The sequence below is a fragment of the Oncorhynchus mykiss genome, chromosome 5 (assembly GCF_013265735.2).
Source record: "Oncorhynchus mykiss isolate Arlee chromosome 5, USDA_OmykA_1.1, whole genome shotgun sequence".
NCBI classification, from domain to species: Eukaryota; Metazoa; Chordata; class Actinopteri; order Salmoniformes; family Salmonidae; genus Oncorhynchus; species Oncorhynchus mykiss.
This window is the reverse complement of record NC_048569.1, coordinates 26,547,201-26,575,115: the sequence shown is the minus strand read 5'-3', so window position 1 is coordinate 26,575,115 and position 27,915 is coordinate 26,547,201. Positions and strand designations below refer to the sequence as shown.

Sequence of the window (27,915 nt, the reverse complement as noted above, 5' to 3'; positions counted from 1 at the left end):
TCCAGTTGCATTCTGGGTAGTCGTAAAACGCACGAAATACTCTCGCCGCTGATTCATTGGTCGCACGTTGCAGAAGCTTGAAAGTTTGAAGACCGCGGAAATCAACAAAGAACAACTTCAAATTAAGGTAAAAACAATGCTACATTTTAAGCAAGTTGCTAGATTGCTTATACTACCCAGCGATCCTAAACCAACACACCCATCCTTGCCAGTTAACTAAAGTAGAGCTCCCGGCCACAGTTCAGTAAGCTAGCTATGTAGCTACCTACATTTTGCAGTTTAAATGTTTTGAAGGCAGGTAGCATGGCGGTTAGAGCGTTGACACAGTGACGAAAGGTCGATAGTTCAAATTCCCGAATCTACAAGGTGTAAATTCTGTCGATTGTGTCCTTGTGCAAGACACTTAACCTGCATGTGCTCCAAGAGCGCCGTAACTACGATGGCTGACCCTGTAAAACAACACATTTCACAGCGCCTATCCGGTGTATGTGACAATGTTTAAAATTTAACATTTTTATTATTTACCTGTCTCAATTGTGGAGGTAGCGATTAACATTGATACTCATTTTCCAGTAGAATTGAACATCTTTGTTTTCGATTTAGGCCACCGTGAAAGCTATGCGCAGGCTCAATAACATAATGTTAATACAATTGTAACCCAGGCCTAAACCAGCAAGCAGAGGTGACAAAGAAACTGAACTCCATAGATAAGAGGACATCCTCTGATTGACCAAGTAGACGTTCAGATTACTGTGACCACAACCTAGTTTGAAAAACAATAGTCCATCAAGACTAAGTCAGGCCAGGCATATCATTGGCAACTATGAAGACCTATGTTGATCTGGGTCAGCCAAGTGAGTGCATGGACTGATGACCAGACATTGAAAGAGTCAGGGTTCCAGGTAGAAAGTGTGGGGGGTAGGGCAAACAGCAGGACTTAGGCTAACCAGGGGTGCGGCAGTGCAAGCACTTTATTTATGTTAGGCTATAACCTAACGCCTCACTTACGCTGAAATAAAATGCTTTAGAGTTTGCCTCTTTATACCTTGTTAATTATAGCTTTTAAAAAAACTTCATTAGGCAAGCCAGTTAAGAACAAATTCTTATTTATAATGATGACCTACCGGGGAACAGAGGGCTAACTGTTCAGGGGCAGAACGATTGATTTTTACCTTGTCTGCTCAAGGATTCGATCCAGCAACCTTTAGGTTACTGTCCCAACGCTTTAACCACTAGGCTACCTGCCGACCCGTAATAAGGTACAAATTGTTTTCTATCTTTGGAGACACTGTCAATCTAAACCTTGTCTCGTTGTTTCTACAGGATCTCTGCAAATATGTCCATCGGCGTGCCCATCAAGATCCTGCATGAAGCAGAGGGTCACATTGTGACCTGTGAGACCAACACTGGTGAAGTGTACAGAGGCAAGCTCATTGAGGCTGAGGACAACATGAACTGCCAGGTGTGTCATCTGGCTGCCTTTAGGGTTCAGGCAATAGTTTTTTCTTATTTTCTTATTATGTAAGGGAGGGATTTGTGTCCCTTTTACAGAATTGTGTGTAGGAAGTATATCAACTCTTATCTCTTCCTTTCAGATGTCCAATATCACTGTGACTCATCGGGATGGCCGTGTAGCCCAACTAGAGCAGGTCTACATCCGGGGCAGCAAGATTCGCTTCCTGATTTTACCGGACATGTTAAAGAATGCTCCTATGTTAAAGAGCATGAAAAACAAGAACCAGGGCACCGGAGCAGGAAGGGGGAAGGCAGCCATTCTCAAAGCCCAGGGTGAGTGCTACTGCTTCTACATATACCAGTATGGAAAATGATTGAGAGTCAATAACAAATTTTCACTCGACTATAAGTAGTAACTAATAAAAATATTTATTTTATTTCTGGTAACTTATTTAACTGTCTTTTCTGCAGTGGCTGCAAGAGGACGGGGTCGTGGTGGAGGAATTGGAAGAGGAACCATTTTCCAGAAGAGGCGATAGTATCTGCAATGGTTAATTTAAAAAGATTGCATGGTAGTATTTTTAATGTTTTTTTCTTAAGAGAATACTTTTTTTCTTTAGCCAGACCTTTACATTTTGCAAGACGGACACGTTTTTGACATTGTATTTTTTTTTTTATATATAAATGTATATTTGTAATAAATTGTCGGTTCCCCTGTCTGCTAACTTCTATTTGAGGTGCCTTTTGGTCTCTTATTGGGTGAATGTGATATGACCCTTAATGTCTATGGCGGTGACATGCAATTACTTTTTGAGGAACTTTCATATTTGACCACCCTTTATCTGGGTTGTAAAATGACTCATGTTATATGTTACACACATACACATAAGTATGTGGACACCCCTTCAAATTAGTGCATTTGGCTATTTCAGCCACAACTGTTAATGACCGGTTTGTAGAATTGAACACACGGCCATGCAATCTCCTTAGATAAATATTGGCAGGAAAATTGGTCTTACCGAAGAGCTCCGGTGACTTACTGCTCGGTCAACTGTAAGTGCTGTTATTGTGAGGTGGAAATGTCTAGGAGCAGCAACTGCTCAGCCACGAAGTGGTAGGCCACACAAGCTCACAGAACGCGAGTGCTGAAGCAGTGTAAAAATCAGTTGTCCTCGGTTTCAACACTCACTACCGAATAACAACCTGCCTCGCAGTAACGTCGGTACAATAACTTCATCGGGAGCATCGTGAAATTGGTTTCCATGAGATGTTCGACCAGCAGTTGTCTTACATACTTTTGGTCATGTAGTGTATCGCTTTTGTACCACACGGTGGAGCCAGAAATCATCAAGGCTATATTATTCTATGCCAATAAAGGGCAATTCCATGGCAAGTTTGTTTCAGTTATGCTCCGAAAAGCTATTTTCTTTTGTGAATCTTCAGGAGAAAATAATACAACCGTTTGTTTGAGAGGGTCCATCACCCCACAGCATTGCACCCACCGGCCAAACGGTGTCTGCCCAACTGCATTGGTCCGAGAGGATTTTTGCTAACTATCAACGATACCATCGTTCTGTTTCTCTATGTAGCTAACCGGCAACATCAGCGATACTTCAATGCCTCAAGTGGCTAGCGCGCGGAACACCATTAACGTTAGTTGACAGTTGCACTTTATGACAAGGTAAGTTTTTGTGCAACGATTAGCTAGTAAGTATTTCTACCACCCATCACGTTAGGGGTCGAAGGATTGTTTTTGTGAAGCGCAAGCGTCGCTTTTCCACCCAACGTATTTCTGTCTCGTGAAGCTAAGTTGGCTAGCTAACGTTAGCTCTACAACCAAATACGACGATACGTGGGGAATCTGTCGAGGTGTATTGAAAATGTAACGTTTTAATATCGCTTATATAAATATGCAATTAGCTAAACCATGACCTTATTTAGCAATAAATACCCTAAATAATAGCTAAACTATTTTAAATTGCAATCTTCTTTAGGGTTAGCTATTAACTATAACTAGCTATTAACTATAACGTTAGCTATGTAACATATCCTGTACAGCAGTAACGTTTGCTCGTTTTCTGTAAGCGGTTGTGAATGTGAACCTTGCATGGTTCTCTGTTTTGTGTGTTGGTGTGTGCATGTACAGGTTATAAGCATCTTCCTCGGAATGAGCCACCTGGGTACCGAATTGTGGGCTTTCAGAATAACGTTGACATTTAATGCAAATTACTTCCCATTCAATTGTCAACGGGCCATATCGATAAGTCAGGCACCAAGTTGCCAAGTGTTTGCTTGCAACAACTGTTTGGGTCAAGTATATTTGAAATAGGGCTAATGGGTTCCCATATGTTTAGCCGTCAATCCCATTGAGGCCACTGCATAAATATTACAGTAGTTACATCAGCCATAGTCTACTTGAGAGAGGAGACTCCTCTTGCCATTCACAGGGGCTTATCTGGTCTCGGGCTATAGATCAGTGACAGGGTTGATCCGTTAATGATGTTGAGAATACTCCTCTGCTACAGATGGCCCTGTGTGAGTGGTGTTGTCCTCAGATTGAAACCCCCCCAGGTCACATCATGTGACTTTTGTTATGATAAGAGCAAGTGGCACCTGGAGCAGAGTAGCATCTGTTCGTTTGCAGGCCTGGAAGCTGCTTCTTCAACGATCCAGTGTAATGAGGGATCAGTGTAGTTGAATGGTTTCAGCCTCAGATCTCTAGGAACAAGGAAGTAAGTTGTCTTTGGACTCCATTTCAGCCGGCTTGACAAGAATACGGACAAGAAAATGTGTTAATATGTAACTGAAGTGTCTGTGAATATCTCAACCACGGACTGTATGTGCATTATCATCTCATGCGAGTGGAAATAGGTATTGAGCTCTGCCTCGTCAACCATCTGAGATCAAAGTAGGTCATGGGTAGTTGACTGCACTCCAATTATAGAAAGCCTAATGTACACAGTAGGTTATGCAGGCTAGCTAGGCCTACATCTTGGGTCACAGCTCACATAGTTCCTCTACTTTCCTCAAGCTAAATCAGGCTATCAGAGTTTAGTTGTGACACCAGGGGAGGTTACAGTGCTACTCTGCTCTGAAAAGAATGAGGGGGCACTTCATTGTTGGTTCTGATATCCTTTATTCTCTATGATCTGTTGAAACCGGCCCCTGTTTGATATTGTATTGTTACTTGGTGACGGAGGAAAATTCACCAGGGTTATCCAATCCACTGCATGTTCTGGAAATGTTCCTCTTCATCAAAAGATAAACACACACTACCTTGTTTTTGACTCTCCCCCAGCAGATGTAGACTGCTAGTGAGTGTGTGTGTGGGGGTGTTTAGTAGGAGGCTGTCTTGTGGATATAATGAGCTAGGGGTCAGCGGTGAAGTACAGCAGGGAGAAAGGCTGGAGAGAGAGAGCCACCACTGACAACACTGAGCTATGAGCACCCACATCAAGCTGAGTGGGAGACGGGACTGAGGGGACAGGGAGTGGTGGTGAGGCAGAGCAGGAGACACACACAGACAGCGATTATAGCGAGGCAGCTAGAGGGAGTTTTATGAATAGAGAAAATGTGAAAGAGTGTTGAAAAAGAGTCAAGGAGAGAGCAAAATAAATGTACTCCAAGAATGTGGTGGTAAAGAGAGAAGGATGGATAAGAGAAAGGGGGCCACCTGGAGGGGGCTTCTCTTCCCACACACGTTTTCCTCATTGTGATCTTGACTTGGGGACGAGTGTTTATCTGCTTTGATTTACCCTATCTATGTGGTACACTCAGCTCCCACACCCCTGAAAGGCAGAGTCAACATCAGAACAGATAATGGGCTAAGGTGGGGGGGTAGAGGTAAACAACCTTGGTTGGCTACAATAGATAACCAAACCCCTTATGGAGGCTTCAATGAGTCCAACTGTTCAGAGATGTTGTTTCTGATTCCAGCCATATTTGGAGATGTTAGCACATGGATAAACTGTATGCTAGTAATGTTGTAGCCTAGCCTAAGTCCATACATACTTGCATTGTGTTAGCATCATCTTCCTAGGATTTGTTTCTTGGCACCTCAACTCGTTTTTGAGTTGAAAGAGCTAAAAAGTTGTTGCAGGTTGGAATTCCAGGGGGGTCTGGCTCATCTTGCTATTTTGCCCATGAGCAAGGTCAGGACCTAGGCTCTATGTCTGTCTACAGACCTGTGTTGTAACTGATAGCTTAAATTTCAGACATTATAATTTTTTTTTCAGCCTTCATGTTCTCTGTGTTGAAAGGTGAAATATTATTTTATTGTGTGTTTTCTCTCAGCTGTCTGCTCTCCTGAGGTAGACCACTGATGGAGCAGCGGCCAATAGGCTCTGGGGACAGTCTTCATCATGTTTCCGTGTGTTTCCTCCTGGCCCTCTGCTGAGCCCCCGTCGCCCTGTGGCCATGCCCCCCAGCCCACACACACTCACACACAGCCCCTGCTGTGCAGCGGCCCTGCCCCAACAATGAACCCTCACCCCCACCCTGTCCCAGACTACATGGAGTCCCTCATCGTGGTGACCGAGTACGAGCCCAAGGGAGGTGAGGAGGTGGAGGACATGGACAGCTCCGAGACCCCTGAGCCTGGCGCACCCCTCTTCAGAACCCCCTCCTGCGACCAGCTGTCCCATGCTGTGGGCCGCCCCGTGGCCCTGTTCCCCAAGCCCGAGGAGCACCGGGGAAGACTAAACCTGTCGGACAGGAAGCTGTCCCTGCAGGAGCGCTCCCAGACGGCCTCGTCTCCCTGTGGCTCCCCAGGGCTCAACGGCCACTTCATCTACCCCTCGCTGCCCTACTCGCCCATCACCTCGCCCCACTCCTCCCCCCGGCTGCCCCGTAGACCCACCGTGGAGTCTCACCGCGTCTCCATCACTGACCTGCAGGTAGGCTACGGCCTTTTACCCTCCCACTTGGTGTTTTTAATAAAACACAATTTTTGTGTTCGCCAAATTCTATGAACGCACATCAGCTGAACATGTGCATTTGTCCCCAGTGGTAAATGAAGCAGCATACTGGTATAAAGGTTGAGTCTATGTGAAGGTAAGGTCCATGGTCTCATTAGATGCCAGCTCACTCCCCATTAGATCTCAGAAACATAGTCCAGTAGACTCCATGTAGAGATGGTCTGTATCCCAAATAGCACCATATGGTCTCTGCTAGGTTGTTACCCTGCTCCTTGAACAATTCTACACTTGACTGGATGTAATCTAGCAGATCCCATTACTGATGGTTTGTACAGACTTCAATTTTGTATGTTTAGTCATGCTGACTTTTGGTAGTTTGTTTTCCAAGGTTATCCATAATGAAGGTTGTGTTGGTAAGCACATTGCTTTTACATGGATTGTTGGTTCTGGTAATGCTATACTTAATGTGATGATTGTTGCAGACCAAGAAAAATGCATTAGTCAGCCAATTTCTTTTTTTTTCTCTCTCTCTCAAAGGACTGCGTGCAGCTCAACCAGTACAAGCTCAAAGATGAAATCGGAAAGGTACTGTCGTCGCTCTTCAAAGCACTTCAGATTCAGATAAACTTTATTATACCACCAGGGGGAAATTCATTTTATCATGTGCTTAAAAAGACGGTACATAAAACATGAAAACACAGAAACTACACAATAGAATTCATTAAAATGGCCTTACTGAAGCTCCACATTTAAAGTGAGAGTGCAATATGCTGTATACTCAAGGAACCAACAGGCTGTTGGTATTGGTATTATTTGGTATTTTATTAGGATCCCCATTAGCTCTTCCTGGGGGTCCACACAAAACATGAAACATAATACAGAATGACATAATACAGAACATCAACAGCTCAAGGACAGAACTACATACACTTTTTAAAATGGCACACGTTCGCTTCATATCAATGCATACACACAAACTATCTAGGTCAAATAGGGGAGAGGCGTTGTGCCGCGAGGTGTTGATTTATCTGTTTTTTGAAACCGGGTTTGCTGTTTATTTGAGCAATATGAGATGGAATGAAATTCCATGCAATAAGGGCTCTATAATACTGTACGCTTTCTTGAATTTGTTCTGGATTTGGGAACTGTGGAAAAGACCCCTGGTGGCATGTCTGGTGGGATAAGTGTGTGTGTCAGAGCTGTGTGTAAGTTGACTATGCAAACAATTTGGGATTTTCAACACATTCATGTTTCTTATAAAAAGAAGTGATGCAGTCAGTCTCTCCTCAACTCTTAGCAAAGAGAGACTGGCATGTCATTATTTATAGTATTTATATCAGCCCTCTGATTACAATTAAGAGCAAAACGTGCCTCTCTGTTCTGGGCCAGCTGCAGCTAAACTAGGTATTTCCTTGCAGCACTGGACAATAATCAAGATTAGACAAAACTAGAGCCTGCAGAACTTGCTTTTTGAAGTGTGGTGTCAAAAAAGCAGAGCATCTCTAAATTATGGCCAGTCCTCTCCCCATCTTTACAACCATTGAATCTATATGTTTTGACCATGACAGTTTACAATCAAAGGTAACGGCAAGTAATTTAGTCTCCTCATCTTGTTCAACAGCCACACCATTCATTACCAGATTCAGCTGAGGTCTAGAACTTAAGGAATGATTTGTACCAAATACAATGCTCTTAGTTTTAGAGATGTTCAGGACCAGTGTTTTCCTGTCCACCCATTCCAAAACAGACTGCAACTCTTTGTTAAGGGTTTCAGTGACTTCGTTAGCTGTTGATGCTGATGCGTATGAATCATCAGCATACATGGACACACATGCTTTGTTTAATGCCAGTGGCAAGTCATTGGTAAAAATAGAAAAGAGTAGAGGGCCTAGAGAGCTGCCCTGCGGTACACCACACTTTACATATTTGACATTAGAGACGCTTCCATTAAAGATGACCCTTTTAGTTCCATTATATAGCTCTGAATCCACGATATGGCAGATGTTGAAAAGCCATAACACATACATATTGTCAACAACAGGTTATGGTCAATAGTATCAAAGGCTGTACTGAAATCTAACAATACAGCTCCCACAATCTTCTTACTATCAACGTCTTTCAACCAAGCATCAGTCATTTGTGTCAGTGCAGTACATGTTGAGTGGCCTTCTCTATAAGCATGCTGAAAGTCTGTTTTGTAATTTGTTTATAGTGATATAACATTGTATTTGGTCAAACACAATTTTTTCCAACAGTTTGCTAAGAGCTGGCAGCAAGCTTATAGGTCTGCTATTAGAACCAGTAAATTGCCACTTTACCGTTCTTGGGGAATGGCGTTACTTTGGCTTTCCTCCAGTCCTGAGGACAAAGACTTTCCTCTAGGTTCAGATTAAAGATATGACAGATAGGAGTGGCTATAGAGTCGGCTACCATCCTCAGTAGCTCTCCATCTAAGTTGTCAATTCCAGGAGGTTTGTCATTATTGATCGATAAGAATCATTTTTCTGCCTCTCCCATACTAACTTTACAAAATTAAATCTTCTAATGCTTTTCTTTTATTATTTTTTTATGGGTGAATACAGTTGCTCACTGTTCGTTGTTGGCATTTCCTGCCTAAGTTGGCCCACTTTGCCAAAGAAATAATAATTCAATTAATTGGCAACATCTAAGTTTTGTGATGAATAAGCCATCTGATTCAATGAAAGATGGAGATTAATTTGTCTTTCTGCCCATAATTTCATTTAAATTATATACAAATATCTTTAACATCATCCATATAAGAGTCACAGCAAAATCTTTTGTATGATCACTAATATACTATTTTAGGTCCAGCTGTTGGAACTTTGGCTTTCCTGGATTTAGCCACTATATTGTGATCACTGCATCCAATGGGTACGGATACAGCTTTAGAACAAAGTTCTACAGTAATAGTATACATGTGATTGATACATGTGGATGATCTTGTTCCTGTAGTGTTTGTGAAAACCCTGGTAGGTTGATTAGTAACCTAAACCAGATTACAGGCACTGGTAATAGGAAGTTTCCTCTTGAGCGGACAGCTTGATGATAAACCAGTCAATATTCATGTCCCCAAGAAAGTAGACCTCTCTGTTTACATCACATACTGTACAGTATCAAGCATTTCCCACATATTCTTTAGATACTGACTGTTAGCACTTGGTGGCCTATAGCAACACCCCAAAATAAAAGGCTTTAGATGTGCCAAGTGAACCTGCAACCACAACACTTCAATAACACTTGACATAAGATCTTCTCTTAAGTATTACAGGGATATGGCTCTGAATATATATATATATATATATATATACAGCAACACCTCCCCCATAAGCATTTCTGTCTCTTCTATAAATGTTATATCCTTTTCTTGCTACTGCTGTATCATCAAATGAATTATCCAGGTGAGTCTCAGAAATGGCTAATATATGAATGTTATCTGATGTTACCTAGTTGTTGATTTCATGAACAGTATTGCTAAGGCTACATATATTAATATGGCCTATTTTCAGCCTTTTCCTGGGTAGCTTATCAGATAGACATAATACTGAAAAGAGCAAACAAAGCAAGAGAAAAAAAAAAGTACATTCTGCAGTCCATTAGTCTGTGTGTATGTGTGTGTGGGTGGGTGCGTGCACACGCACGTGCACGTGCTGTGGGGTTGAAGCTATGAACCCATAGGCTTGGCTCTCTCATCCCTTCCAGGCTTCTGGGAGGGAGGGTGGACAATGAACCTGTCGTAGCGGATGTAAGCAATGTCCCCATGAGCTCTGGCAGCCTTCATGGCTGGGATCAGTTCTTTCCTCTTCTGGTGCCCAGCTGCAGGATAGTCCTCATTGAGGAAGATATACATTCCTCTCAAGTTCTTGGCTCTTTCCAGAAACTCTACCTTGTCCTTGAACCTCAGGAACTTGACCACTATCACCTTGGCCGGTGGTGGGTTTTCCAGTCCTGTGGGCGCGCTCCACCTTTAATCTTCCTGTGGTCCATCTTCAATTTCATTTCCCTCACTTTGTCCTCCGACGCCATCCAGGTCTCATGTGGAGATTCTGCAATTCCATGTTGTTCTGCCTTGATTATCCCTTGAGATAATCTGATTTATCTGTCATTTTTTATCATGGATTCACACACAGAACTGATGTCCTCTCAATGACTTTCAGATTACTGTCATCTTGCCGTTTTCCTGTTTCAACTCATCGAGTTGACCCTGGGAGAACTGCAAACTGTTCATAGGGACTGTTGGAATAAAAGAGTCCCCATTTCCAACCGTTTTGATTTTATTTTGAAGAAGTCCCCATTCCTCGATCTATTTCCCACTGTGCATGTTAAAAAGATGGAGGAACATTAAGGGGCAGTTGCCATCATTTTCAGTTCTCCTTGCCAGCCTTGTCCTAATTTCAAATTCCCTGAAAATCCCCGGTCCAGGGAGAGTTAGAGGAGGATGAGAGGCTGGTATAAATAGCCCTAGTCTTCTGTCCTCTCCTTGAGTAGTGTGCATGGCGCTGAGTGGGTCTGTTCTGTTCTGTGTGGAGTAGTAGACAATGGGAGCCTGTCAGGATGGAGTTGGAGAGAGTTGTGTCCTGCTATCACCTCATCTCTAGTCTGGGATGGGCTTCCTGCTGTAGCCCCAATCTGTTCTCCCAGCTGGGACGTGTGTGTGTGTGAAGGAATAGACTATCCAACTAATTTGGCTAAGCTCTGTATATGTGTGGGTAGAGAAGCTTGATAGACAAACTAGATTGTGGTGCACTAATTAGGCACACATCTAAGATGTGGTTGGGTAGATTTGAATTGGACTGTTGATTTTGAAGCTGCTCCTCATTGAGAGTACTCAGTCCATACATTTCCGATGGGTCAACTTGGGATACATATTCTACGTGTGCGTGCATCCGTGTTTGTAGTTTTTATTTGTGTGGATGATTGACAGCTGCTGAATGTCACACTCTGTCTAACTGTTCTCCTGTTCTCTGACAAGGGCTCATATGGTGTTGTCAAGCTGGCCTACAATGAAGACGACAACACCTACTATGTGAGTCCTGTTGGTCACCGTACACACACACACACACACACTCTCTCACTGTCATCATTTGGACTGATCGCTATGTAGTGTTGTCACGATACCATTATCGCCATACTCAGAGGTATCGTGGCAAAGAAACAAAAAATGAAGCGGCCCAAATTTTCTTGAGGAAAACAACCCTAATGTTAGAAACAAGCAGCCTTATGTTGTCACGCAGATCACATGTTTATTTTCCAAGCTATATTACACAATATGTTACATACAGTAGGTTTTTTAAAGGACCAAACAGTTTAGTCTGCTTTGTGTTTACCTTTTTGCCATGTAAAATCCGGTATTGTAGTATCGCGATACTGTTATCATGACAACCCTATCGCTATGAGGTGTGACAGTATGTGAAGCATAACAGAGACAATTGGTTGTTCTGTAATGTGTTTTTTGTATTGTGTAAAAGTGGGGTTATGTTTCACATCTACTCCTTCCTCTATCCAGAGAAGCATGTAACTACACTCCTTTTTACTGTACGTCTCTCCATACTTTGATGTCAGACTTCTATCCTCCTCCCTCCCTCTCTTTCTCCTCCCCTCCTCCAGGCAATGAAAGTGCTGTCCAAGAAGAGGCTGATGAGGCAGGCAGGTTTCCCACGTAAGTACAGAGCCTAGGGCAGATAGTCAATCCACCAGAGAGTACATAGCCTAGTGCTTGGACGATAAACGCAAAATTACCGACATTGCCTTCCTCTTACCGAAGCATTTTCCGTACGTGAGTAGTTTTCTGTGATTCTGCTACACAACGTTCATGTAGATTGTTCTAAAACCTATGCATTATGTTGATTCCTGCTTTGGAAGTATCTGCCTGGAAAGATACAGAGCAGCAGGAGCAACCCAGTGTGTCAAAAACACTTTGAAATTTGACGTTTAAGCAACTTAGAAATGTGGATAAACATCAGAATCCGAAGTCAAATTGGTAAAACCATGAGATCTTGTTGTTCATCAAGAAGCCTAGGCCTAGCGCTGGAAAGTTTTTGTATGTCATTAGCCTACATTTACTAATAGATTAATTAATTAGCCTACATGGCTATATAGCAAAAATATAATATTTAGAGTTAGCATTCTTGTTAAGGGTTTTGAGTTCCCACGTCCTCAAATGGTGAATAATATGGCCTATAGTGCACAAAGAGGTACCATAAGCCGCCTCCAAAGTAGTTTTAGAGAATTTGGCAGTACATCCAACCGGTCTCACAACCGCAGACCATGTGTAACCATTGTAACGGTTTTGACTTGAGGTTATTATTTATAGGGGTGCCAGGTAGGTTGTGCCTACCAGAGAAAACATTGGTTTCTCCTTTTAGTTTGGGAGGGAATGAGTCCCATCTGGTCCGTCAAGTCTACACCAATACAAAGGACTTATGTAAAAGTCAGGATGGAAATAAACTTTTCATAAACCCTTAAAACATTGAAAAGAACTTCAAAAACAACTATATTATTTCGCGTGGGTTGTATTAGCAACATCAATGATTACACACACATAATAATATAACACAATGAGTTCTGGTTCCTCCAGAAATGTCCTGTACCTCGGGCCTAAAAAGAGTCCAGCCCGGTAAAGGAGTTCAGTGAACTCAAGTGACTTTTGTCACGTAATGTTTGTCCGTTCATTCCGTGTAGCGTAAACCCAGTATTAATCATACAATCAATATAACAATTATTTTACCACAGAACTTTAAAGCGTATCAACTCTTACTAAGTCCTCAACTACAACTAACGACATAAATCATCACTGTATACATCACATCAAAACAAATGAAATACCGTATACAAAAAGGTGGTAGTCAGTCGGTCAGTCAGACAATCCAATCCGCCAACAGATCTCCAGCGGAGAAAGGCCACGAAGAACGGAGAGGTGTAGTCCACGGACGCAAAGAGTGGATCCGATCCTGGGTAAATTCTTAGGCTACAAAACACACGTTTAACGGCAACAAAACCGAATAGAGAAGCTTCGGAACTGAGGGTTGAACACATCCTCATTCACGTCTCCATCACAACCCCACTTTGCGCAGCTGATGCTGGCTATTTAATTGGGAATTAAAGGGAAAGCACCCTATTGGAAGGATAAGCACTGAGACTGTTCAGAATAATTCAGGGCCGTCACACCATGCCAGCCCAGGACCTCCACATCTGGATTCTACACCTGTGGGATCTTCTGAGACCAACGACCCAGGCACAAACGGTCAGAAACCTTCTCAGGCAAACTCATCTGTGTGTACATTGTCCTCACCAGGTTCTTGACCTGACTGCAGATCAGCGTCGTAAACTGACTTTACTGGGCAAATGCTCACCTTTGATGGCTACTGGCACGCTGGAGAAGTGTGCTTTTCACAGATGAATCCCCGTTTCAGCTGACAACATGCATGGCATCGTTTGGGCAAGCGGTTTGCTGATGTGAACTTTGTGAACAAAGTACCCCGTGATGGCGGTGGGTTTATGGTATAGGCAGGCATAAGATTCGGACAACGAACACAATGGCATTTTAGCTATGGCTATTTGAATGCACATAGATACTGTGACGAGATCCTGAGGCCCATTGTCGTGCCATTCAACCACTACCATCCCCTCATGTTTCAGTGTTATAATGCACGGCCCATGTTGCAAGGATTTGTACACAATAACCGGAAGCTGAAAATGTCCCAGTTCTTCCAAGACCTGCGCACTCACCAGACATGTCACCCATTGAGCCTGTTTGGGATACCCTGGATCGACGTGCATGACAGTGTGTTTTAGTTCCCGACAATATGCAGCAACTTCACATAGCCATTGAAGAGTTGTACAACATTACACAGGCCACAATCAACAGCCTGATCAACTCTATGCGAATATGTGTCACGCTGCATGAAGCAAATGGTGGTCACACCAGATACTGGCTGGTTTTCTGATCTACGCCCCCACTTCTTTAAAAGTTTTTTTTATTTAACCCTGGAATGTAATGAAATTCAGAAAATCTGGAAATCAGCATTTCTCCTACAACTTTTAAAAGGGGGAGATCCAACTCTTTTAAATAATTATAGGCCAATCTCAAAGCTGTCACCCCTGGTGAAAATACTTGAAACCCTTGTGAGTGAACAGCTAAAATACTTTTTATTTACTAACTCTATTTTATCAATGTACCAATCGGCCTTCAGGAAGAAGCATAGCACAATTACAGCAGCCATGAACGTTTTAAATGATATCACTGAAAACAGCACTGTGTCTCACTTTTTATTGATCTCTCTAAGGCTTTTGATACAGTTGATCATGCTATACTAAGGCAGAGATTGTTGAGTGTAGGTCTTTCAGAGCATGCAGTTGCATGGTTTGCTAACTATCTGTCTGATAGAACTCAGTGCACTCATTTTGATGGGCTTATGTCTGTTAAATTGTCTGTCTTGAATGGTGCGCCCCAAGGCTCTGTACTCAGTCCTCTCTTATTCACTATTTATATAAATGATTTAGACAAAAATGTCTAAAATGCGCAACTTCATTTTTATGCTAATGATACTGTTATTTACTGTTGTGCCTCGTCTCTTACAAAAGCTTTCCAAAACTTGCAAACTGCTTTTTATACTGTTCAACATACCTTGTGTCAATTGAAGCTTATCCTCAATACTGACAAAACTAAACTAATGGTGTTTTCTAAAGCAAGAAATAGACCTCTGAACCTTTCACCTATTACTTACTACCTGTCAGGGCAAGGATATTGAGGTTGTAACCTCATATAAATATCTTGGAATTTTAATTGATGATGTTTTTGAGATCAATTGACACCCTTTACCATGGCACTTTGAGATTTATTTTAAACTGCAAAACCCTTACGCACCACTACACTTTGTATACCAGGGTTTGCTGGCCTTCTCTAGTCACTCGTAGGCTCAGTCACTGGTATACTTTTATTTACAAAGCCATTTGGGGTTTACTACCTTTTTATTTGGCCATTTTTATTGTTCAGAAATGTGGTGGGTACTCTCTTCGTTCGCTGGACTTTATCCTGCTAACTGTTCCAAATATCTGAACTGAATTTGGTAAAAGGGCTTTTATGTACTCTGCGCCATCGTCTTGGAACGCCTTGCAAAATACTTTTAAACTGGAAGAACTTGTCCCGATTGGTATTTTTAAATCACTGATGAAGAGACTGATTCCCTGACCTTTCAATGTTTTTAATTTGATGTTTTTGATTTTGTTATACTCTTGTGAATTCTATGGTTTTTACTAGATTACTTGTAGTTTTTCATGTTGTTTGTCTGTAATTTTTGTAATGACTTGGTGTAATTTTTGTAATGACTTGGTGCTGCCTATCTTGGCCAGGACGCTCTTGAAAAATATGTTTTAAATCTCAATGAGCCCTTCCTGGTTAAAAAAAAAATATATATATATATATATATATATATATATATATATATATATATATATATATATATATTTTTTTTTTAAATGTGTCTGACCAACTGATGCATATCTGATGCATATCCATAAATTAGGCCCTAATGAATTTATTTAAATTGACAGATTTTTTTTTTAATATGAACTCTAATTGTAAAATCTTTGAAATTGTTTCATGTTGCGTTTTATATTTTTGTTCAGTGTAGTTACATTTATCACAATATGACTTTTTGTCCATATCACCCGGCTCTACTAGCTAGTACACTACTTTGGGATTCTGCTGCTGTAGACTAACAAGGCCACTACACTCTCTTTGCTCCTGTCCACCTGCAGGGAGACCACCCCCCCGCGGCGCCAAAGCAGCCCCTGAAGGCCCCCCTCAGCCCAAAGGACCCCTGGAACGGGTCTACCAGGAGATTGCCATCCTGAAAAAGCTGGACCATCCCAATGTTGTGAAACTAGTAGAGGTGAGGCTCTGCAATTTGGATGGTGTTGGTCCTCTTAACTCAAACTCCTTGTGTACTGCCAATACATTATACAATATCATTGAGACTGCTTAGTCTGCACTGTGTCCTCAACCCTGTCAGTGATTGCACGTTTACTTGTGTTTACCACTGACTGCTAGTAGTGTTCCTCTCACCTGCTTTCTTCTCCTGCCAGGTTCTGGATGACCCTGGTGAGGACCATCTGTACATGGGTAAGATTGGCCTGATTCTCGCTCTGCCTGGCAATCCGCACACACACACACACACACACGTCCCACTCACGTCCTAATCAGACCTACACACAAGTTAAATTATTTCCCGAAGCTATTCTAAATAGCGTTGTTGATGATGATGTTGTAGTAATGATGGCATCTTTGTTCTGTTCACAGTGTTTGAGCTGGTCAAACAGGGGTAAGTTAAGTTTTTTTACTGTAATCATTACAGGCTGGAATGAGCCTAATCTCTGAAGCACTGACATAGGGCCCTATAAAATCTGTAATTTTCCCAAAAGTCAGTTCTCTTTCCAGGTTTCATTTTTTCCCAGTTTTCATGTTCAATACATTTAGTTGATTTCATGTTCAATACATTTAGTTGATTCTCTAGTATACTCAATATTTTTTTTTGACATTGTTGAATTCCGTTTTAATGTCTGGATGGCGTGATTTCGTCCGCGTTCTCAGCATCGCAGATTATACAGTGCCCTACTGTAACGCTCTCTCTGTGTGTGTGTCTGTGGGTATGTTTACGTGCGTAGGGCTGTGATGGAAGAGATGCCCACAGACAAGCCGCTGAATGAAGACCAGGCACGGTTCTACTTCCAAGACCTGCTCAGGGGGATTGAGTTCTGTGAGTGGGTTCTCTTCTCTAATCTCAGAACTGTCTCTACCTCTCTTTAGACGCCCACTGCCTTCTTTCCCCGACGCACATCATCTCAGTGGCTTTTAGAGGCATTATTGCACTCAAACAGGACCTTATTCCCTATATAGTGCACTACTTTTGACCAGAGACTTTACATTACATTTTCTTTTGACCAGAGCCTATGGTGCCTATGGTGCTCTGGTCAAAGTAGTGCGCTATATAGGGAAAATTGTTCAGTTTGGGAAGCACCCCAAGACTTACCACTAGCTCTGTATTCTACCAGAGCAGTACAGACAGAGATGTGGAGGGAGGGAGATGCACTGTATGGGCACTAGAAGCAGCACTCAAAACCTCTCTCCCTCTCCCTTATACTACTTAGTTAACCTCCCTTCACTAACAGACAAGGTAAGAATCCTTATGTACCTGTATCATCAGGATGTATTATACTAAGGCGTGTATGTAACAGATTGAGATCGTACAAAATAAACTCACCCATAGCTTGAAATGTTGCTAATTGCGGCATTAAATCGGATCCTTTTCAGTGGCGCAAATGGTTAGTATGCTGCCAAGCAGGCATTCACAGGTGTTTGCGAGCAGAGAGTAACTAGTTCGAGCCATGGACAGGGACAGTGAAGGAAGCGATACTGTTAGCAGCACAGTGATGCCGGTTACATGTGTTGTTGTGCTTTTCCAGTGCATTACCAGAGGATCATCCACCGGGACATCAAGCCCTCTAACCTCCTAGTTGGGGAGGACGGTCATATTAAGATCGCTGACTTTGGGGTCAGTAACCAGTTTGAGGGGGCAGACGCCCTTCTGACCAGCACGGTGGGCACGCCCGCCTTCCTCGCCCCAGAGACCCTCTCCGAGACCAGGAAGAACTTCTCTGGCAAGGTGAATGTCACCCTCTGGAGGGCTCTTTGGAAATTCAATATTTTCCTCTGGAATTCCCATAGGGCAACTCGTATGGAACAACTGAATGATATGGGTTTAAGTCCATTTCTGTTTCTTCTTGTAGGCATTGGATATTTGGGCCATGGGAGTGACGCTCTATTGTTTCGTGTTTGGAGTGGTAAACCTCTAACCTCTTTCCTTAACTGTGATGCACATATAACCTCACAATCCACATCGCATAATGCAAGGTCAGGTTTAACACTGATACTGAACAGTTTAACGTTTACATTTTGATACATCATTGTTCACCTAACATGTTCACTTTTGACAACTGAGTGAACTGTAATTTTACTCACATCAACAGTGTCCCTTTATGGATGAACGCATCCTTAGTCTTCATCAGAAGATCAAGACCCAGCCAGTGGAGCTGCCAGAGCAGTGAGTACTCCATTCAACTCTACTGGGAGTAATATGATCCATTCCAAATGGATGACCATAAGCATAAGTATTCCTCTTGTTGTGACCCTACAGTGCAGACATATCTGACGATCTGAAAGATCTGCTACTGAAGATGCTGGACAAGAATCCAGAGAGCAGGATATCAATACCACAGATTAAGGTTTGCTTCTTTGTGATTATCTTAATATTGTGTGTGTGTGTGTGTGTGTGTGTGTGTGTGTGTGTGTGTGTGTGTGTGTCGAAGTAAGTAATCTCAAGCAATGTTTCAGAAATCCATTATTTTATTCCTGATTAATACATTTGTGTGTATGTGTGTGCTTACATGATGTTGAGATTGTCTCTCTGCTCCTTCCAGGTGCACCCGTGGGTGACGAGGCACGGAGCGGAACCCCTCCCTCTGGAGGATGATAACTGCTCCATGCTGATTGAGGTGACCGAGGAGGAGGTGGAGAACTCTGTCAAACACATCCCCAGTCTGGCCACTGTGGTGAGTGGTGGGAGGAGGACACACACAGGCCACACTGCCCTGCCTTTAACACTAGATTAAACATGATAGCACTGGATGAAAGGCTCAGAATTCACACTCAGGCTCATTTTACTGCAGGCAGTTTCTTGCTGTCCTGGGACATGAGGTCATACTTTGCAGTTCACAAAAGATACCCTGTTACGAATGTTCATTTATTGGTTTAATATGTTTTCCTTTCAGCTCTTTGATTATTTCATCTACCTTACTGTCATAGAATTCGGTAATTAAACTGTTGCTACCGAAGAAGTTATAGGGTTATTATGACGTGAGTGCAACTTGATATAAAGTGTTGCTAAATATCTAACTAATAAAATACTTTGTTTCAACTATAACCAAGAAAAGTGAAAGTAGGACTATGGACAATGAATGATCTGCTCATAGCCACCCTGTGACGTGTTTCATTCTCTATGGTATAGCCCTTTCAAAAAGCCCAGGACATAATACAGTCTGAAATCTGATGATGTTCCCCTAAAAAGCCACTGACACAATACAATATCACTCAGAGTTGTGTGGTCAGACGACTGATGTCTGTGTCTGTAGATCCTGGTGAGGACCATGCTGAGGAAGCGCTCCTTTGGGAACCCCTTTGACTGGGGCCGTCAGAGGACCGAGGACAGAGGCACCAGTCTATCTGCACCGGGACACATGCTCACGTAAGTCCCCCTCTTAGGCCTTTTACACTGCTCTCTAGTCAGTGGATGAAAAGTATTTTAAAAGCACTTAGGGTTGCAAAATTCCATTAACTTTACCCAAATTCCCGTTTTTTCCAGAAATCCTGGTTGGAAGATTCTGGATTTTCTGCTTTTTCTGGAAAACCTGGGAATTTAGGGAAAGTTGCCAGAATTTTGCAACTCTAAAAGCAGCAGGGTTGGGGTCAAAACCAAAATTCCAATTCCAAATGTTCCTCATTGAAAAGCATTGAAGAGAATTGGAATTTCAATGTACTTCTTGAATGGACTGGAATTGAAAAGGAATTCCCCCTAACTCTGAGAAGCAGTTGGTGGTTTTTAATAAATGTCATGTAGCTTCATATAACTCTGGAGAAGCTCTGCTACGGGCTTTTTTGTACATGGGCAACTTTCCTAACTAATCTGATCTTGCAAAATGATGCTCCTTTTTATTCTCATTCAATAAAAGTAGGATGTCACATAGAGAGTGTTAAGATTTCTTCTCTCCCTGCGCGACCAATGATATGCTTGCCGGCACTTGCTGTGGCAGCCTCTTTATCTGTCTCCCCCCTCTCCTGCCCACCAGCAAAGGGAGAGCGGCCAATGTGAGATACTGCTACATTCATAGTAACCAAAGAAGGTAGAAGACTATGGGCCTGCCACGGCCTTGCTTGCCTATCTATCTCAGTACTATTTAAGTGATATGAAACACACTTAAGTCCATAGGCATGAATGGTGTTAGTTTGTCAAGTGCTCCTGTGTAACAGTTTAACATGGAGTCAATTAAATAATTATAGCCAATACACAGGGGTACTTGAAGGCATGTCTGGGAACCTCTTGCTGATCCCCAACTGCACTAGTATCTGTTATGAAGTGGGGTTGCCTACTACCGAGCGCAAATGTAGGTGTTTTTGGCCAAGTGTGTACTGTACAGCAATGAGCACAAACCGTCAACTTAGAATCTCATTGTCTAAACTCTGATTGTAATGAACTTCATAACATGATCAAGGTCAACCAGCCTGACTCAATCCTTGGCCAAGTACTACATAATTGTAGCCTAAACACTTTGCCTGTGAAAACCCTGAATTCAATTTGGCTAAAGTATCTGGTAAAAATAAAAATACATGGGTTTCTGATTCCTCTGCATGCAGCACAACAATAGCCTCCTCCCTCGCCCAAGGACATACCAGTGAATTACTTTCATGTTTTTTGTGTGTGTATGACCTGAATGTTCGACTAACAGCTTGCTAAGTTCCCTCTGCTTGCTCTCTCCAGTTATGTAACAAGTAAATGGTTCAACTGAGTTTCCCAGCTAAACGGAGGTTAACTAACCATCTCTGCAGTGATAGAATTGACACAGGTACTTAGCACTGATGGCTGTATTAAATTCTGCTCCTCCGATCTGTTTCCTAGGAAACAAGCGAGCATGGAGGGCATGAGAAGTATGGACCTGCCCTTCGTGGGAGAAGATGAGGCTCTTTCCTGATGCCGTGTGGTTTTTAAGCGCGAGGGTTGGGGCATGCTAGTGACTCGACTTGCAGTCCGCCCTCAAGCCCACCCTTCACTCACTGCTATGTTATGTTGTGGCAGCCACCAATGTTTTTGTTTTTTTAGGTGGACGGGACTGTTGGAAGAGCTCCATGACTTGTATAGAGACGTGACTGGAGCCTGGACACCCTTCTGGGGGAAGCTCCCTTATTGTCACTCTGTAATGCATGCTCATGTTTCTAGTCATAGCATGCTCTGTCTCAGGCCTCTGATGTACAGGTCTGTTTGCCTAGGTACCTGTGTTTCTCCATCTCCACCATTTGAAAAGACTCACGTTTAATGCAGAGGTAAGTGGGAGGGGGTGTTTATGGATGGTTGTACATTTCAAAGGGTGACTCCTGGTCCCCACATTTCAGCAGAGCAGAGTACTTGACTATGTTTGTCTGTACCACTCATCAATGTGGACAGTTTAGGAACATTCATGTTTTCAGTGGAAACCTGTATAGGAGAGGTTTATTGAGATGAAAAAGGTTTTCTACATTCATAGTATGCATGTGTGTCTGTTGATTTCTCAATGCAAACATTGTAGGTGCGACACAAGTTGCACATTAATAGAATTAGTTGTTGCTGAACAATCTATTTGTTTTATTAAGTCCTCACAAATGATTCATTGTAAAATGTCTCCCAGTTACCACAACTGGTGAAGAGCTTTTAAAAACGTAATGTAACTAAATGTTTCTAATATATGTGTTTAGCAAAGGGGATGATACAGTGTTGAAGCTGAAATCAAAATCACGTTTGTTTCTTTTTATATGGTAATAGATTTACAGATCTCATTTTCAGAACACCAAAAAGGAAATGGTTATCATATTTTGTAAAGTAATATCATTCATAGAGAAACAAACACCTTTTAAATAAGTGCATTGCAATGTCATTGTGAAATTGTATGAATTACTGGCACTTACAAATGAATTTTAATACCAAGCGTATAGCCTAGTGCGGCTGCAGACCTCTTGTACAATCTATGCATGACATATCCCTTATGGAAATGTTGGAATTAGTTTGACATGGATAAAGTTGTCATCAGATATGGTAAGATACAAATGAGATGGTAGAACTTCGACATTGCCAGTAGAGTGCAATCTTTTTAAATTCTCTGCTTTTTCTCCATTTTTAGATGAGCCCAAAGTGGTGGAATAATCTCCCCAGTTCTCTAGTGGCATGTGTTTTTAACATTTTGCCCCGTTTTGCATATAGTTAGACAATGTTGGTGTACAGATCACTTCAGTCACTGAACATGTTTATGATTCCATAAGATATTATTGAAACAACAGTAATTCAACAATGAATGCTTCCACATAGTGATTATTTCAGCACCAAAGTGTCATTTTCTTGCATGTCACTGCTGTATGTGAAAACACGGTATGTTGTGTTTTTTAAGACTTACTATGCACTCCGTTGCAATGCTGGACCCTCAGTCAGCCTGTCATGTATGCTGTGTTCGATGGTATCTGAGTGAGGAGGTCTCTATAGCTGACCACTTACGGTGGTATTCAAGTATTCATACCTCTTGACTTGTTCCACATTTTGTTGTGTTACAGCTGGAATTAAAAATGAATTAAATAGTTTTTTTTCTCACCCATTTACACACAAAATGTACGCAAATGTATTGAAAATTAAGTACAGAAATAGCTCATTTACATAAGTATTCACACCCTTCAGTCAATGCATGCTAGAATCACCTTTGGCAGTGATTACAACTGAGTTTCTGGGTAAGCATCTAAGAGCGTTGTACACCTGGATTGTAGTATTGGCCCATTATTCTTTACAAAAATGTTCAAGCTCTGTCATATTGGTTGTTGATCATTGCTCGACAACCATTTTCATGTTTTACCATAGATTTTCAAGCAGGTTTAAGCCACAACTGTAAAAATTCACTGTCTTGATAAACAGCTCCATAATTGATTCTCCAGGCCTTGTGTTTTAAGTTATTGTCCTGCTGAAAGGTGAATTCATCACTCAGTGTCTGGTGGAAAGCAGACTGAACCAGGTTTTCCTCTAGGATTTTGCCTGTGCTTAGCTCCATTTCATTTATATATATTTTTTTTATTATTATTTTTTTTACCCATCTACCAATAGGTGCTCTTTACAAGGCATTGGAAAATCTCCCTGGTCTTTGTGTTTGAAATTCACTGCTCGACTGAGTGACCTTACAGATAATGGTATGTGTTGGGTATAGAGATTAGGTAGTTATTAAAAATCATTTTAAACACTATTGTTGCACACAGCATGAGTCCATCCAACTTATTTTGACTGACTTGTTAAGCTAATTGTTACTCCTGAACTTTAGGCTTACCATAACAAAGGGGTTGAATACTTATTGACTCAAAACATTTCAGCTTTTCATTTGAAACTTTTGAAAAACATAATTCCACATTGACATTATGGGTTATTGGGTGTAGGTCAGTGACCATAAATCGCAATTTAATCCGTTTTAAATTCAGGCTGTAACAACAAAATATGGAAGAAGTAAGTACTTTCTGTGAATACTTTCTGAAGGAACTGTAGTATAAAAGTACCTGTTTGTGAGATAGCGATCTAACCATCTTGTCAAATGTTCAGGGGGGGCCCTTTTGAAAATAATGTAACATTTAAATTATGAATAAGATACTGATGAAAATTACAAGATCAGTCCAAATAAAATAAATAAAAAAAAATATTCTAATTCTGGATGAACACAGTCATGATTCACAATCAGGGGAGCAACTTTGGTTTTAGAAGTGGGGGTTACATATCTTTATTTTTTTTAAATCCATGGATAAACACTCCAAACGGCCTACCCAACTGCTCGGAGGTATCCGCATGGTCCTAAAGCACAGCACACTGCACCATTGCCTCGTTTTGTATCACATTCCAATGATAAAACTGGGGGGGACAAAAATGCAAATTCAGAATGTGGGGGCTGACTGGTCCCAGTGAAGGTTGTGCCCCTGCTCACAATTAAAAGTGTTCTCTTTTCTCTTTGTGTCAAACTGTATAGTACAAAATATGTTCTGATATAACCCACCATCGTGGGTTTAAGTTAAACTGTTGAAAATGTCGAAGACAAACCATATTTTATCACCCCTCCACATGAAAGTGCTCCCTTCTCCTAAGAACAACATATCGAAGAAGAGGTTGGGTTTGACTACAGGGTTAAATTAAATTCTACCCCCAGAATGCTGTATGATATTTGTTTTTATACATATATTTAATCTTCGCTTTTTGTTTCATCACAATCTGTGCCCTATTTTATAGAAAGGGCTAGGATTACATTTACTGTCCATATCACACAATGTCATCCATTGTAGTGAGACGTTGGGGCCTCTACCCAAATGCATGCCAACATACTGTAAACATACCATTGAATTGTTATAGCATGACAGAGCTTCTCACAAAACGGGAGCTCATAATGAATGATTCTATTCATCTTGCATCCAGTTCTTTATTTGAATAAATTGCAGTTGCCTTTCTGCAATGTGTGTCCTGTCACATTATTGTTGAGTATTTTTTGCAGAAGCGTATTGTGCACTTGTTTTTTCGGGCCATCATAGGTGTAATGCCCAATGATGTGTATACATTGGTAATGGCCAAATTTTATGCAGCTACATCAACTTTTACTTCACACAAAAATGACCACCAGAGGGCATCCTATCCCATTTCATGATACAGGATACACTCTGCACATTCACTGCCTTGGTTAAATAAAATTAGCCTATAGCTGAATAATACTTCTCATTAATCAAGATAAGCCTAATAGGTGAATGTATTATCAGATTTGTACAAACCAGCTTTAAGCAAACTTGTTGAATGTCTATGGTAAATTTATTTCAGGTAGGGAATAGGGATTTTCGTGTTCTGTAATAAATGAAGAGTCGTTAATTTATTCTAATATGATATGCAGATCAACATTTTGGGAGGATATCTAGACTTGCTATACATACGTGAACATGTTAAGAGAACAAACGGTTCTTCAGAATATGAACGTTTCTCATTGCGACAGTGGCAGCTGTCTGTGTTGTGGTTGGTGTGGTGTGTGGGAGGGAAAGAGAGCCACTAGGCAACACTTTCATCGGTCTCACTTTTTACAGAGTGACAGGTTGAAGCGCAGTGAGCCCTGTAATTGCAGGGTGTTCCCAAGGCAACAGATAAGGCATGCATTTCGTCAACCTGTTTGGGTTCAGTTTCTGAAAAACAACTGAGACTGACGGTGACAGATTGAGATTGACGCATTGATTGCGCTGTTTGGTCGAGACCCGCATGAACGCAGTAACATTTAAAGTGTTGCGGCGCTCGCGCAATTCTAGTCATTGCATCTTCTATGGGAAATATATATTTTAATCTACGACGCAGCCGAGGAAGTTCTTTGAAGAAAACGCTTGTCTACACAACAGTTTGCCGCAGTAAGTAGCATATACATGTAAAACTTGACTGGCTATTTTGTAGTCATCAATTAAAGCCTATAGTTTACAAATATCACCTGATAACATGATTTGTTTTACGCTTTGAACGCACACACACTTGCAAATGTTTATATTTTAGCTCAGTTCCAATTTATTTCCCCCCGCTGCTATGCTTTCACAGTAGCTGAGGTCCAAACGGGAATCATGTGAAGAATTTACATGTGATTAAACATACCAGACACAAACTAGGCTACACCTCGGAATGATAGGTGCACTTTAGAATGATATCATATCCCAATAAAATTAGAAATCTTATGCAGTATCATGCAACAGTTTATTATATCCTTGGCATACACTTACACATCCTAAAATATAATACTTTTCTAATGGCAAGTAGGGCTTAATAACTAGTGGCGGTTCGTGCCGTTTAAGGTAAAGGAGGATGACACATTTTTTTAATGAACATGGCCTTATTTCTATTACAGCATATTGGATAACTGTCATTCATATCCCTTACAAAAAAGATTGCAGTCAGAATGCAATATAACTACAGTTAGAGTGCAGTTTAACTGCAGTATGCTGCAAATACTGTGTCCAAAATATAACTTTTTTTACTGCAGTAATTTTGCATTATAACTGCAGTTCAACTGAATTACACTGAAGTTCAACTGCAGTACACTGCAGTTATTCTGCAGTCATTCTGCAATTACTGTGTCCAAAATACCACAGTTGACTGAAGTTACTGCAGTTTCAAAACTGCAATCTTTTTTTGTAAGGGACTCCATTCACCCAGCTCAATTTAACATCCATAGGTTTCGGCTACTACCTGATACTATAATTTTCCCTGTACCCACTGGGACCTACAACCTAGGCTATGAATGAAAGTTTACAACGTAACTTTTCTTTACAACAACATGTCAAGAGATTTGAGTAATCAAGGTGACAGACAGTGACACATTCAACACCGCTTTGCACACTCTTTCCTGCATCTCTAGCTGATCTAGGGTGTAATCATTACTCCAAAAGTTTCAAACAAGAGTTTTTATTGGACACATTCAGGTATGTTTATCCCCGTTCAGTTGGTTTCGGTTGAATAAACTTTTTTTCAACAGAATCGGCACAATGAATACACCACTGATCACAAGCAAACACAGTTCACTTTCATAGCAGCCACATACAAACAGCTCGTTGTTGTGTATATATAATTCCTTCTCGCTATCTACTTGCTCTCTTCCTCACCTTTTCCCTTCGCTTGTCGACTTCAGGGCACAACACAGCAGATGTCTGTGACCAGGTGAAAAATCATGCAATCTTTACGTCATGACCCGTTACACACAGCCTACATTGTTGCCACGTCATAGTCAACATAGCTACTAGAACTAACAAGTTAGTATTCCCGCTACAATCATGCAGTACAGTGTACAGTCAGCAGCGTGCACTTACTCCGGTGGGCCCAGGTGGCAATACATTTATAAAATCAAAAGCTTACCTTGACTTGGAAAAGTTCCAATGTTGGATAGACATAGCCAGCCTGCTAACATATCATCCCTCTCTGTTTGAGCCTTGTGTTTGAGTTGGCTAAAATCGGTAGCTCTCTCCTGCTTCTCCTTAATTTTGGAATAAATGAATTTGTTCAAAACTATTCAACTATGGTCTTTCTCTCTTTGAGGCATCTACTTACCACATTTTATGCACTGCATTGCTAGCTAGCTGTAGCTTATGCTTTCAGTACTAGATTCATTTTCTGATCCTTTGATTGGGTGGACACCGTCAGTTCATGCTGCAAGAGCAGATAGGTTGGAGTACGTCCTCCAGAAGTTGTCATAATTACTGTGTAAGTCTATGGAAGGGGGTGAGAACCATGAGCTTCCTAGGTTTTGTATTGAAGTCAATGTACCCAGAGGAGGACGGATGCTAGCTGTCCTCCGGCTACACCATGGTGCTACCTTACTGAGTGCTGCTGAGGCTACGGTACTGTAGACCTTCATTGCCGAACAGTGCGTTCCAATCAATTATTTCGTTACATGTGAATATATTTAGTATAGTTTTATCTAAAAATTAGAACTTTTTAAATATTTCACTATTCATTTTTTCTTCTGAAATTCACAGAGGAGGGTGGTCCTCCCCTTCCTCCTCTGAGGAGCCTCCACTGGTAAGCGCTGCAACATGGAACAGGTGCTCTCTTGTTATGTCCCTATATCATCCAAACTACACAAGTAGTCTACTGAAAGTGCAAGTGTAAATTCAAACCTGTCCCTTGCAGTAATAGTTTTATCACCA

General features: G+C 41.5%; 3 protein-coding genes across 6 annotated transcripts in view; all 3 read left to right on the top strand.

Annotated features, from left to right (window-relative positions):
* Nucleotides 1-69: 69 nt before the first annotated feature.
* Nucleotides 70-2,184, top strand: snrpd3l (Small nuclear ribonucleoprotein Sm D3). Its single transcript, NM_001160630.2, has 4 exons — nt 70-127; nt 1,324-1,462; nt 1,596-1,788; nt 1,927-2,184. The coding sequence occupies exons 2-4, from the start codon at nt 1,337-1,339 to the stop codon at nt 1,992-1,994; spliced, it is 387 nt and encodes a 128-aa protein (NP_001154102.1). The 5' UTR covers nt 70-127; nt 1,324-1,336; the 3' UTR covers nt 1,995-2,184.
* Nucleotides 2,185-2,327: 143 nt separating this feature from the next.
* LOC110523513 (calcium/calmodulin-dependent protein kinase kinase 2) lies at nt 2,328-24,710 on the top strand. 4 transcript variants are annotated; one of them, XM_021602267.2, is made up of 17 exons: nt 2,328-3,136; nt 5,749-6,350; nt 6,909-6,956; nt 11,362-11,415; nt 11,997-12,048; nt 16,149-16,282; nt 16,476-16,512; nt 16,690-16,711; nt 17,055-17,146; nt 17,853-18,052; nt 18,177-18,230; nt 18,417-18,490; nt 18,584-18,671; nt 18,867-18,998; nt 19,578-19,690; nt 20,292-20,345; nt 21,119-24,710. In XM_021602267.2, the coding sequence occupies exons 2-17, from the start codon at nt 5,817-5,819 to the stop codon at nt 21,189-21,191; spliced, it is 1,761 nt and encodes a 586-aa protein (XP_021457942.1). In that variant the 5' UTR covers nt 2,328-3,136; nt 5,749-5,816; the 3' UTR covers nt 21,192-24,710. The 4 variants fall into 4 exon arrangements, with proteins under 4 accessions (XP_021457942.1, XP_021457945.1, XP_021457946.1 ...); XM_036977149.1 differs by lacking the exon at nt 2,328-3,136 and adding an exon at nt 4,343-4,363; XM_021602270.2 differs by lacking the exon at nt 20,292-20,345.
* Nucleotides 24,711-25,215: 505 nt separating this feature from the next.
* zgc:113162 (uncharacterized protein LOC553743 homolog) overlaps nt 25,216-27,915 on the top strand; it is a 31,771-nt gene continuing 29,071 nt past the window's right edge. Inside the window, exon 1 of the mRNA XM_021602264.2 lies at nt 25,216-25,635. Within this exon, the coding sequence (XP_021457939.1) occupies nt 25,554-25,635 (82 nt within the window). The 5' untranslated portion in view covers nt 25,216-25,553. The remainder of the gene's footprint in view (nt 25,636-27,915) is intronic.

Bases quoted from the DNA above. Each gene is read 5' to 3' on its own strand.
- snrpd3l (NM_001160630.2), top strand. From the start codon at position 1,337: ATGTCCATCGGCGTGCCCATCAAGATCCTGCATGAAGCAGAGGGTCAC. The intron at 1,463-1,595 runs GTGTGTCATCTG...TCTTCCTTTCAG, and splicing joins AGGACAACATGAACTGCCAG to ATGTCCAATATCACTGTGAC. The intron at 1,789-1,926 runs GTGAGTGCTACT...TCTTTTCTGCAG, and splicing joins AGCCATTCTCAAAGCCCAGG to TGGCTGCAAGAGGACGGGGT.
- LOC110523513 (XM_021602267.2), top strand. From the start codon at position 5,817: ATGTTTCCGTGTGTTTCCTCCTGGCCCTCTGCTGAGCCCCCGTCGCCC. The intron at 6,957-11,361 runs GTACTGTCGTCG...TTCTCTGACAAG, and splicing joins TCAAAGATGAAATCGGAAAG to GGCTCATATGGTGTTGTCAA. The intron at 19,691-20,291 runs GTAAGTCCCCCT...CCTGCCCACCAG, and splicing joins GCACCGGGACACATGCTCAC to CAAAGGGAGAGCGGCCAATG.